This window comes from Lucilia cuprina, chromosome 4 (assembly GCF_022045245.1).
Source record: "Lucilia cuprina isolate Lc7/37 chromosome 4, ASM2204524v1, whole genome shotgun sequence".
Lineage (NCBI taxonomy): Eukaryota > Metazoa > Arthropoda > Insecta > Diptera > Calliphoridae > Lucilia > Lucilia cuprina.
In genome coordinates, this window is record NC_060952.1 from 29753846 (window position 1) to 29766772 (window position 12927).

Sequence of the window (12927 nt, forward strand, 5' to 3'; positions counted from 1 at the left end):
ATCTATCTATCTATCTATCTATCTATCTATCTATCTATCTATCTATCTATCTATCTATCTATCTATCTATCTATCTATCTATCTATCTATCTATCTATCTTTATATATTTACAGTACGTTTAATATTAGCTGCTGTTGTCACTGTGGCCTGGACCAAATTGAAACGTGTGATAACCAAGTTGTACGGCTCCAATGTTAGTTTTTGGTTTAGTCTTATAACTTTAACACAATTTCATTTCATATTCTACATGAGTAGAACTTTACCCAATATAATGGCACTGCCTCTAGGTAATAATTCAATACATTTATTTAAACTTACTTATTAAGTTAACATTTACATTGAAATTTCAGTCTTATATGCTTTGGCTTATTGGTTAAATGGTCAATTGAAACCGTTTATTATATGCTCCGGCATAGCTATATTGGTTTTTCGTTCGGAGTTGATTATATTTCTAGGTTTGCTTTTGCTATTCGATTTGCTATTCCGTAAAGTAACGATAGACAGGTTTGTGTGTATAAATTGTTATTCTTACGTTACTGTAATAATTGTAATTTAAATGATTTCCATTTTAGAATTTTAAAAATTGCTTTACCAGCTGGTTTGGTAATTTTGGCTACTTCTATTGTAGTGGATTCATTCTTTTGGAAAAGACTTTTATGGCCAGAGGGTGAAGTATTATGGTATAATACTGTACTAAATAAAAGCTCCGATTGGGGAGTATCCTTTTTAATATAAACTTTTTTATTAATTTTTTTTATAATTTAACAATTTAGTGTATTTTTTTGGTTTCCCTTAACTTAGTGTTTTATTAAACTTCTATAGACTTCTCCTTTTTTGTGGTATTTCTATTCAGCTTTTCCACGTGCCATGGGTGCCTCCCTACTATTTGTGCCCATAGGTCTATTGCTGGAACGTCGCATAAGACCTATTGTTATATCTGCTATAGGATTCGTTTTAATCTATTCTATATTACCTCATAAAGAATTACGTTTTATTATTTATGTATTTCCCGTATTGAATTTAGCAGCAGCCACGGCTTGTCAAAGATTGTAAGTCCTTTTAAATTGTTAGATATTTTTCGGTGTATTCATATTAGTTTCTACTTTGTTTTTAGCTGGCAAAATAGTTCAAAATCTATATGGCATGGTTTCTTATCTTTATGTGCTGGTGGCCATTTATTGGTCAATGTTTTAATAACATTATTTTTGTTATTGGTTTCACGTACCAATTACCCTGGCGGTTTCGCTTTAAGAAACCTACACAATTTAGAATATAATACTACAAATGTTTCAGTTCACATATCCAATTTAGCAGCTCAAAGTGGTGTTAGTAGATTTTTGCAAATCAGGGATGATTGGAGGTGAGTATTAAATGACTATATCTTAATAAAACATATTAATTGTTTATGTATTTTCTAGATATTGTAAAAATGAACATATGAAATATACCAAAGAAGAAACTAAACAATATACACATTTACTAATGGAAGCCAAAAATAAGTTTAATACCCAAATGTGGCCATCTCTGCAAGAAGACTATGATACAATGGAGTTTATAGATTGTTTTAATAGCATAGGTATACAGTACAATTCAATAATGCCGGTTAAAATTAAAACAAAACCCTGTTTGGCTATTTTGAAAAGGAAAGAAAAACCTAAAATAAAGGAAAATATAACAAAACCTGAAAAGAAAAAGAAAAGATCTTTAGAAGTTGAAGAAGAAAAACTAACTTTGGAAGAGCTACCAAAATCCAAAGAAGTTAAAACAGAAAAAACAAAAAAACTTAAAAAGAAGAAATCTACTGAAGTTGTTACACAAAGTTTGGAGCTAGAAACTCAAAATATAGAAAATAAAAAAAATTTAAATATTGAAGAGGAAAACTCAGCCCAGGAGATTGTAGATGATATATCACACAAATCACAAGAAATTAAAGATGATCTGAATGTACCAGTAATACAGGAGACACCATTAAATCCTCCAGCCGATTTAACAAAACTTCTTAGTCAAGGCTTAAGTTTAGAAGATGATGCTATAGTATCCACTGTAGAATCCTATGAAGATTTACCGCAGCCATCGGAGGAAGCGAATGATTCAGCACAAGTAAATAAAGAAATTAATTTCCAAGAATTACACAATTTAGCCTTAGGGCAAGTTAATCGTAAAACGCGAGCAACGAAATTAAAAATACGCAGAATTATTGAACAACATTATCGATCGAAAGGTAAACATATCGAAAATGATTCCAAAGAGAAAAAATATACTACCACTGTAGCACCAAACGCCTCGACACGACAATCGGTTAAGGCCATTATTAAACAGGAACGCATTAAAGATATGATAGAACAAATTTCTACCATGGATCTGACCAAAATGTGCAATTTAGAAAAAGTCTCCACAAAAGATTGTCTAAAATTAGTTATTGATAAAATTGATGAGGATGGTGGTAGTCATGCTACAGCCAGTTAATGTAGGTTTGTATTTACCACAAAACGATTACTTAAGTTTTTTTATTGTTGTTTAAACTAATAATTTTAAATAAATTTATAAAAAAAAAAACATTTCCAATGATCAATTTTAATCAATTATATAACCTGCCAAAAACACTATATTATACAATAAACCCATTCCTGCTAAACCTAAAGTGCTATAATACAGCATTTTATCTTTTGCTCCACCTTTAAGAAACACCTTCAGATCGTTTTTCTCCTGAAAAAGTTTTTGTAAACGTTGTAGTTTTGCCGGCAGTTTACTTTTTTTGACACATTGTTGCTGATGCTGCATGCGCTGGCCGGTTAGCATAATAAAACGGTTCAAGGTGATGCGATTTAAGGGCTAAAGAAATGTTTATTAATTTATATTAGATGGTATTTTATTTTCAGTTTACCCGTGTTAAATGGAACATAGTCAAAGGATTTATGCTATTTCTTTTCTGAAAATTAGTATTTGATGTTATGCTTCAATTATGTTTCCAATATTTAGAAAAAATTCAAATGTTACTTTTATCGATTTTAATTTCAAAATTTTTTGAAAAAAATCTTACACAGAGAAAAATTAAATCGTAAATATTTTGTTGCTTATGCCTTCAAATCTAAAAAATAGAAAAAAGTAAGAGTGCTATATTCGGCTGTGCCGAATCTTATATACCCTTCACCATAGTGTATTTTAAACATATTAGATCTGGTTCACACTGGGAAACTTTTGTTGAGAAAATTTTGATATTGTGTGTGAGAGACAGAGATGGTTGATATTTGTTTCTCTTTCTCTCACACACAAAAAACAAAAGTTTCCGAAAGAAAGTTTCCTAGTGTGAACCAGGTCTTAGATTTATAAATTTTAAATTTTTTCCCGACTACATTAAACCAACAGACATCTTAGACCTGGTTCACACTAGGAAACTCTTGATTTTTCTATGTAAGAGAAAGAGAAAGAAATATCAACCATCTCTTTCTCTCACACACAAAATCAAAAGTTTCTCAACTAAAGTTTCCCAGTGTGAACCAGGTCTAACTGCCGGTCCACTCTAGGAAACTTTTTTGGGAAACTTTTGATTTTGCGTGAGAGAGAAAGAGAAAGAATATAATTCATCTCTTTCGCGGTACGGAGTTTCTCGTACTCGGAAACTTGTTTTGTTTTGTTATTCTTCTCATTCGTACAACAACAAATCAATGCAATTAATACGTAGTTTCTGAAACAAAAGTTTCTATGTGTGGACATTAAGGAAACTTCAAAAGAGAATTAAGAAAAAGTTTCTCAACAAAAGTTACCTAGTGTGGACTAGGACTAAACATACTGCCGGTCCACATTAGGAAACTTTTCTTGGGAAACTTTTGATTTTGCGTAAGAGAGAAAGAATATCATTCATCTCCCTCGCGATATGGAGTTTCCCGTTCTCGGAAACTTGTTTTGTTTTGTTATTCTTCTCATTCGTACAACAACAAATCAATGCAATTAACACGTAGTTTCTGAAACAAAAATGTCTACGTGTGGACATTAAGGAAACTTCAAAAGAGAATTAAGAAAAAGTTTCCTAGTGTGAACCAGGTCATACATAACAAAAAACACAGAAAAACAAAAACAAAATAAACAACGAAATAAACCTACATCCAAATATACGAACAGAATTCACAAAAAGAAAACGAAAACAAAATACATACAACTCAATGAAGCAATGACGTCAGATAACTGTACCGAGTTACAGTTTTTCTTGAGGTGCATAATTGGCCATGTGCAATCGTGTTAACTTAACCTAAGTTTTTAATTTTAATTGGAACATATGAGCTAGTTTTTTCTAGCTAGAATTGGTGATGGCGTTGTAAAATTTTAATTACTGGCCAAATAAATCTTAGTTTTCAAAACTAAGTAACTTAAAGAACAAACAAACAAACAAACAAAATACACAGCTGAATAAAACCAAATACACACACATGTACATCTTTTTCCATTTCGCAGTGTTGTTGTTGTTGCTTTTTTAATAAAGAATAAAAAAAATACCTATGTATTTTTTGATGAAATTTTCAGAGGTTGTCTCGAATTTTTGCTCATATATTCCTTATTTATAGACCGATTTTGCTGACAGACATGGCTTTATCGACTCCGCTATCTATAAGGATCCAGAATATATATATACTTTATAGGGTCGGAAAATTATATTATTAGAATTACAAACAGAACTTATACATATATATCCTTCTGATGAAGGTGAAGGGTATAATTAAACAATCGGAATGGATTGTTGTTGTTGTAACAGGTTGGCTGTAACTGGATGTTCTTCCCTGAAAAAAAAACTTCCGTTTAATACAGCTGTTGCTGAGTTCACAATCATTTGGCGATTAGATTATAAACACTTTAAGCTTTAAGAGTCTTCATTTATTTTAGGTTTTATTAAAAAATAATATTAAATTTAAATTTTCATTACTTATACTCGTATAAATGTTTTAAATTAATATACAATCGTATTAATATGCATATTTTAAAATTAAAAAAAAAAATGATCATAAAACGAAAAGAAATTTTAAAGTTAAAGAAAAAGAAACAAAAAAAACTACGTAATATGTACAGAGAACATACACAAAAATTCTAAAATATTATAAAGTGGAAATAGGGTGAGGTGAGTCACTGATGTTGTTGTTAGGAAAATTAAGAATTTTCTTTTTCATTTCTGTAAGAAGGAAACATACATGTACTAAAGGTTAAAACAACATGGATAAATTTAAATAAATTTTAATTTAGTTGTAGATATTAGTTAATATACAGTAATTTATAAGAAGAAATTAAATGTATCAATATGTTTATTATTCCGTGGGATCAGCTATAGAATTTGAAGCAGCCGATGGTAATGCTGACGACGCTGATGTGCTTGTTGTAGAAGTCGTAGATGTTGTAATTTGTGATGTAGACGACGTTGTTGCTGTAGACGTCTTTGACGAAGTTGATGGTTGATCATTTTTAGAGTCTTGAGTAGTTTCTGTAGTAGTTGTAGTAGTTTTAGTAGTAGCAGTTGTTGTTGCTGAAGTTAGTGTAGATGGTGTATTAGTTGTGTCATTTTCAGTTGTTGTTGCTGTAGCATTCTCATTGTTTAGTTGTTCTATGGTATTTTCATCTTGTTGAATATTTTCTAGAATCTGTTGCCGTTGGTTTTCTAAAGTACGTCTAGTGTACATGATGAAACCCAACAGCAGAGTCAATATAGTAATCATATATAAATCCCAATTAGCAGCAATGTTTTCGTCCAAATAAAAGATAAATTTATAGGGTGACTGTAAAAGAAAATTAATTAAAATTATTTAAAGAAAAATTACACATATATGTATATTAATTTATCTTGCCTCTTTAATCGATTCAATTTTGGCCAACAATTGCAATTTTAACAATGCTATGGCAACGGGAACTTTAGCATCGGCATTTGTCACAGCCGCTAAATCATATTGACGTTTAGCCAAGTGCCAGTCTTTCTTCATGCCCAAACCTTTCTCGTGCATATAACCCAAATTAAACATGGCTTGGGCATTATATTGTTGCTCAGAGGCTTTACGATATAAAGCAGCAGCCATTTCAAAATCAATATCAGTTCCCCAGCCGTAATAGTAATAATCTCCTAACTTCACTTGAGCTGCCGAATAGCCCTGAGCTGCTGCACGTTTCCAATAGTAAAAAGCTCTTATTAATTCTTCGTTGCGATCATGAAAGATGGTAACATCACCGCGATCTAAAAGATAAGCAGCATTACTTTGTGCCACTTCATAGCCTACTTCTGCGAGGAGAGCATATATCAAAAAGGCTTCGTTGATGTTATTGTTTTTGTAATTGGTATAAGCTTTCATCAGATGTGAACTCCAAGTGCCACGTTCAGCCACATTTTTGAAAAACTATATAAATAAAATAAAATATTAGCGTATATTGATAATATGTACTAAACTGCATTTTCTCTACCTCGACAGCAGCTGCACAGGAACGTAATATACCAATGCCATAAGCATGCATAATACCCAAATTATAATAAGCCAAAACATGTCCAGATTGAGAGGCCAAATTGAAATATTTTAAGGCCAATTTATAATCAGTTTTAACGCCATTCCCAGCTAAAAATGTTTATAAATAATCAATTTTTATTTATAAGTAAAAAAAAAACAAGAAAAACTTACTAAAATACATCATTCCCAATTGTAATTGGCCATCGACCCAGCCTTGATCGGCAGCCATAGTGAAATAGTTTAAAGCCTTTAAGGGATCTTTGGGTACACCGTAACCTTTTAAATACATCAAACCCAAACCACTTTGACCAACGGGATCTCCTAAGTTGGCAGCTTTGGCAAAATACTATAAACATTTTAAAATTTAATATAAATTTTAATGTTTTTTTTACTACTTTTCTAAATATTACCTTAAATGCAGTTTCATTATCAGCTTTTATATGCTCACTGCCCTCTAAATATAGTTTACCCAAGAAGGCATAGCCAATTGCATTACCGGCATTGGCTGCCAATGTAAAATATTCTAAAGCTTTCTGATGATCCTGTTTAATTGCCTTGCCACCTTGATAGTAAAGTTGTCCCAAGCCCACTTGTGATTGTACGTCACCTTTGTCGGCCAGCAATTGATAATAGTCAACAATTTCTGTTTCTTGACTACCGGGATTTTCAGATTCATCTAAAAGTCTGACACGGTGCACCAAAGGTCCACTAGAGAATTTTACATTAGCAGCAACTTTTGCAGCTACTCTTTTATAATACGACAACGACTTTTCACAACTGGCTGGTACATTAATACCAAAGGAATAACGATAACCTAAAGCCATCTCAGCTAACGATTCACCATCGAGTGCTGCCAAAGTTAAGTGTATCAAAGCCAAAGGTTGACTTACATTTTTGCCGCCGACTCCCACGGAATAGAGGTAAGCCAGACCCTGAAAAAAATAGTATTAGCCACTTATTTATAAAATTAAACTTTGTTTATCTTCCCTACATACCAAATGTGCTTGGCCCAAACCTTCTTTGGCCAATTCTTCAAATTCTTTGGCTGCATAACTTAAATCATATTCCGTTTCTTGTTCGAAAATACGTAGCCAGGCTAAAGTAGAACGAGCTTGGCTATTTTTCATTTCAGCAGCTTTTCGCAGCAATGTATGAGCTACACGTTTATTGGGATTGGCACCATTAAATATTTCCATTGCCCTTTCATACATACTTTGAGCTATAACAAAAAAAAACATATTTAATTGCGAGATATGATTTTAATAAACAAGCAAACCTTCAATTTCTTCTTGTGTTGGATCGACTGCTTCGACGGGTTCTCTTTTTGCTTCAATCGTTTCGATTTGTTCCTGTAACTTTTTGCGCACCATCTCTTCATTCCATAAACGCTCAAAGATGGCAAGTTGTAAAAGTTTATTTTTTCCATCGCCGCCTTCTCCCGGTTGCATTGTGGCTGCTATTTGGGCAGCCTTTTTGGCTGCCGTCATTTGATCATCGATATACTTGGCTGCTTTACGTTGATTATTGGGAGCTTCATTGGAATCTTCTTCAGCGTCCGCTTCCTCATTAGACGATGTTGGCTTAGTTGGACTTTCCGTTGTTTCCAAAATATCTTTTGCTTCGCCACTTGTCACTTGAGGCCCTTGAAGTTCGGCCACAACAAACCCCGCAAGCAAAATAATTGCAACGGCCGTAATTAAGCTTAATTTCATATTTTTTTGTATTTTATTCTGCCAACCGGAAAATAAAACATACAATTATTAAAAATGATCTCTTATGTAGAATTTGATAAAACAAGACAAGCTAGGTATATTTTTGTACTAATTTTATTCACTTAAAATTTCCAGTGCTTTCGTTAATTTTATTTAATTCCTTTTGATGTTTCTTTATCTCATCGATACTTCTGTGATGACTGACGTGTGTTTCTAAAGCGCAGTACATCAATGCGACATCAAAGGTAATTAAAATATACGGCCCCTCAGCTTACTTACCTTTTCTTTTAAAATAAATATCTGATAATTTTACTATAAAGCATTATTTTCAATTGTTTTTGACTACATAAAAATTTTTTCTAATCGTTATTATACTCCAAAGTTTTCACACGTAAGATGATACATAGTAGCATTATTTTGGCCTTAATTTTATTTCTTATTATTTTAAATTAGCATTAAAATGAAATCAATCTACTACCCCTATTTACAACACTGAGTTTGTTTACAAATAAAGAGTGAGAGAGATTATGGGGAAGAAAACAAAACAAAGCATAATTGAAAACAAGTAGTGCTGTTAGAAAAAGAAAATATAACGGGTCTTTTAGTCTAGTTCGATTACAATGTTTAGTGAAGTGAAATGAAATTAATTAATACGCAGAATGTTAAACAAAATTATTTAAATTTGTGTAATAATTTTTAGTGAAAAATAATATAAAAAACTTTAGCGCATAAAAGAAAGTATGAATTTTATAAAATACCTACCTATTCAACAATCAAAAGGTAAGTGTCAATTAAGTTTGTAATTTACATTTTGCGGCACTACTCATCCAATTTCTTAGCTTCACATAAACGCTTTTCCTAAAATAAAGAATAATTACTGTATGCTATTAATTTTGATAAAAAACGATTGAAAATAACTGTTCAGGGAAATCCACGAATTCATTAAATCTGGATAACGTAGGGTAACTCCATAAAAGTATTCTACGTGTTTTTGCTACAAGCTAACTAGCTAGCTTATTAAAATACTTGGTTTTGTTAATGGCTTTGAAAGTTTTTCGCTAATCGGAATAGTTGGGTTGCGTTTTTCTTCTTCAGGGTTCGACAAAAATGCCTTTTCTTTCTTGAGTCAAAAAAAAAAAAAAAAAAAAAATGTTTGCTTCTCATTGGCTTATCAATGAAAGATTTCTTTTTTGGAATCTTTGTAAATTGTTTGAAATTTGGCATAGTTGGGTCACATATTAAAAATTAAAAGAGCGTTTTCTTCGATTTCAACAGAAAGTACTTTCTATCCTTAATGAATAAAATGTTGCAATGACTGGCAGAGCATTTCTTTCTGGATACCTCGTTAGTTTTTTTGCATATCGACACAGGCATACTCAAGACATTAGTTGGACCTATTCATAGTATAGTGATTTCCTTCTCTAAAGTTCTACTAACTTATATTTGGCATAACAAAAATACATTAACGTTTGCATATGCATACGGGAAAAATTTAACTCCAAATTTGATTTCCTTTTTATTTCGATTCTAATAAAATATACAGATATTGTTAAGATCTTATTTATAAATATTTATAAAGGTTTATAGAAAAAATTGTATAGGATATATTAATTCTTTAGTATGTATGTATTTTGAATGATGTTTCTTCAAATTTTCAATAAATATTTCTATGCAATTAAATATAGAACTTATACTGGTTACCGCTAAAATGTCTATAAAAATAAACTAAATTATCATATCCTATTAAATACTCTTAACGCAATTTGAATATAACTGTTTAGTACACATGTTTGTACCTAAACTAGAAAAGATGTCCATCGAATCGCCTATAAATGATTGTATGTTCTTTCCACATTTCAATTCTACTTTAAATATAATTTTGATATCATCACAAATCATAGCGTCATGTAACACATATAATGTCCTTTTCGAAAATTATAAAAAAATAAAAGCTTATAACGTTAATAATTATAAATCGTTTTTCTCTTGAGTGAATTAATAACGGATTGTGTTTTATAATATTTAAAACTTTATAATTATATTAATCAATATATATTATAATTATTAGTTAATATATCTTGATATAAATAATCGAATATATGTGTATAGGTTTGCCATATCATGTTTTTTCTTAACGTAATATGGCAACCACTTAATGTGGAATACAGACACAAAAAGAAACATGAACCAAATTATTTTGATTTCTTTATGTACTGACATTCTGCATACGCTAACCTCGAACATCCACTCAAAACTAATAATTTTTTCAATCAATTTTGCAATTTAGTTCGATAAAAAAACAATATAAAAAAATAAAATATCCTCTGTATAAATAAAGTAAATTTAAAAGAAAATAAACTCACAAAATGTCGGAAAATAATGGTAAGTACATAAATAAGATACACAATCAGCCAATAAGAAAAAAAAGTAAAGTGAAAGAGTATGAAGAAGTGAAGTCTGGCAGGCGGGTCTCTGATCAAAACTAAACGAAAATACAGGATAAAACAAAACAATGATAAATGATTTTGGTGGTAGAAACAAATGGAAAGGAATATTTTAGAGAATCTATTTGTAACATTGCAGATAACTCAAACGAATCGAATAGCATGGGCAGTGACTCTATACTACAGAGTTCTCGTCTAACTGGTGGCGGTAGTGTTGGTGGTAATCCAGTATTAAGAGCCGGTGTTTTGCGTCCATCGGTGCTAGGACCATCTAGACTGGGTTCGGCCTTAACAAATAATAGCACAGCAAATAATGTGACGTCATCAAATGATGCAAGTGATGGCGTAGAAACAGCTTCCGGTGGTTGTGAGGTAGCTGGAGGAGATAGCGTGGAAAATAAATCAAATGAAAAAGCAGGTAATCCTTTCTTAAAAGATCACAAAGGAGATGAAGAAGGTGAGGGAGATGATCAAGAGGATTCTGCAGCCGCAGCCAAAGGAAACGATAATGGCGAAAACAATGATGAATCTGATGAACGTCCGGATCCATTGTCATTGTTACGTAAAAATGGTATGGAACGTTCTAATCTTTTTGCTGCTGCCAAAAATTCTATACCTTTGGTTGAAAAGTCTGGTTTTGTTTTTGGACAAAATGTTCATGAACGTGTTGTGGGTGTAAGTTCAAACATTTTTTGCAAAAACATCCCAAATCTATAAGTTTTTATTTTTTAGGAAAATTTAAAAGCCGATTCTACTACCACCGCTGATAATGCTGAATCTTCAACTTCGACTTCCGGAGAAGGTCTGTTGTTTTCAAGTGTTATACAAAACGCTGCTGCTGCAGCCAAATCATCAGAAGGTTGTGACTCTTCTTCGGGCAAAGATACCAATACCGAAGTTAAAAGCCTTACCGAGGTAGCACGAGAGTATGAAGAGAGTCGGGCTCAAAAACGTAAATACGAAGAAGTTGAAACATTTACCGGCGAAGAAAATGAAGTGAACATTGTGGATGTAATTTTATATTATATATTTATTTGTTTTTCTATAAATCATATTATTTTATTATTTAATTTAATTTGTTTACAGTTAAATTGCAAGTTATTTGCTTTTGTCAATAGCAACTGGGAAGAACGTGGTCGTGGCAGTCTACGTCTTAACGATTCTAAAATTGAACATGAATGTTCTCGTTTGGTATTTAGAACAGCAGGAAATTTACGTTTATTGCTAAATACCAAGGTAAGTTCTATACCAAACAAGGTAAAATGTTAATATTAAATTGAATTTTATTTTAGGTTTGGGCCGGCATGGTTGTTGAACGCCCCAGCCAAAAATCATTGCGTTTAACAGCTATGGATAATACGGGTAAAATAAAAATTTTCTTGGTAATGGCTCGTCCCGTAGAAATCAATCAGTTATACAGTGCCCTAGTAGAACGTATAGATAAACGCAAAATTTCTCATCCCGATGAATTGTTATGTGCTGCTAGCAACAATAGTGGAGAACAAAATACTGAAGAAATAAAAAATGGCTCGGCCAAACACTTGTCCGAAGAAGCTGCTGCTGTAGCTGAACCAGATCATGATGATTCCACTGAGCCCAGTCCCAAGAAAACCATACTCTCCGTTGACGAAGCATCATCAAATGTACAACAATAGGAATCATCTAAAAAAATAATAAACGAAACAACAAATTAAATTACAATCATTTTATATTTACAAGTATTTACATCATAATTTTCCATTAAGCGTAAATTTAATTTTCTTCACACGTTCTCTGTTTCTTCTAATTCATTATTTGTTTCTTAATTATAATTATTTTCATTTTATGAAATACTTTAATGATTTAGAAAAGAAAAAACTTTTAAGAAAATTGTTTTACTCACTAATTGAAAATGATAATCAAAAATGATATAATTTTTCGTTTAAAGAATAAAAATATGGAAAAAGTAATAAAAAAAATAGCAAATAATTTCTTGCTATTAAACAACTCCTCAATATTTGGAAATTGATTATAAATGGAATTTTATAATTTCTCACAAAGAAAAAAACTCAAGAAAAAACAAAAAAGTAAAAAAAAAAAACATTTTGATGTTTAATTCAAAATTATAATTATTACAATTTTAATGGAATTATAGAAACTATAGTTCTCTTCTTTTATAGCACACTACATACATACATAGGTCAGTCATATACAAATGGAAAAACGAATTGTATCATCTTTAAAATTAATAAATATTTAATAAATAAAAAACAAATGAAAACAAACAAAAAAAATGTTTAAAATGTAATACAAATTATTAT

The 12927-nt window shown here is 31.2% G+C and overlaps 4 protein-coding genes across 4 annotated transcripts; 2 read left to right on the plus strand and 2 right to left on the minus strand.

Annotated features, from left to right (window-relative positions):
• Positions 1 to 38: 38 nt before the first annotated feature.
• On the plus strand, positions 39 to 2577 carry LOC111690971 (probable Dol-P-Man:Man(7)GlcNAc(2)-PP-Dol alpha-1,6-mannosyltransferase; the record flags this gene model as incomplete). Its single annotated transcript, XM_046949977.1, has 6 exons — positions 39 to 288; positions 352 to 505; positions 574 to 718; positions 824 to 1050; positions 1116 to 1361; positions 1420 to 2577. Coding segments are annotated over 6 exons (2070 nt in total), but the record flags the coding sequence as incomplete, so codon positions are not given.
• Positions 2494 to 3026, minus strand: LOC111690992 (cytochrome c oxidase subunit 7A1, mitochondrial). Its single transcript, XM_023453609.2, has 2 exons — positions 2886 to 3026; positions 2494 to 2833 (listed from the first exon to the last, which is right to left on the minus strand). Exons 1-2 carry the CDS (start codon positions 2901 to 2903, stop codon positions 2576 to 2578), a joined length of 276 nt encoding a protein of 91 aa, XP_023309377.2. The 5' UTR covers positions 2904 to 3026; the 3' UTR covers positions 2494 to 2575.
• Positions 3027 to 5205: 2179 nt separating this feature from the next.
• LOC111690967 (protein sel-1 homolog 1) lies at positions 5206 to 8617 on the minus strand. The gene is made up of 8 exons (XM_023453583.2): positions 8463 to 8617; positions 7748 to 8201; positions 7467 to 7690; positions 6882 to 7403; positions 6643 to 6817; positions 6431 to 6579; positions 5827 to 6366; positions 5206 to 5757 (listed from the first exon to the last, which is right to left on the minus strand). The coding sequence occupies exons 2-8, from the start codon at positions 8181 to 8183 to the stop codon at positions 5293 to 5295; spliced, it is 2511 nt and encodes an 836-aa protein (XP_023309351.2). The 5' UTR covers positions 8184 to 8201; positions 8463 to 8617; the 3' UTR covers positions 5206 to 5292.
• A 1784-nt stretch (positions 8618 to 10401) lies between these two features.
• On the plus strand, positions 10402 to 12865 carry LOC111690976 (ran-binding protein 3). The gene is made up of 5 exons (XM_023453592.2): positions 10402 to 10565; positions 10767 to 11302; positions 11360 to 11638; positions 11714 to 11863; positions 11920 to 12865. Exons 1-5 carry the CDS (start codon positions 10550 to 10552, stop codon positions 12280 to 12282), a joined length of 1344 nt encoding a protein of 447 aa, XP_023309360.1. The 5' UTR covers positions 10402 to 10549; the 3' UTR covers positions 12283 to 12865.
• Positions 12866 to 12927: the final 62 nt, after the last annotated feature.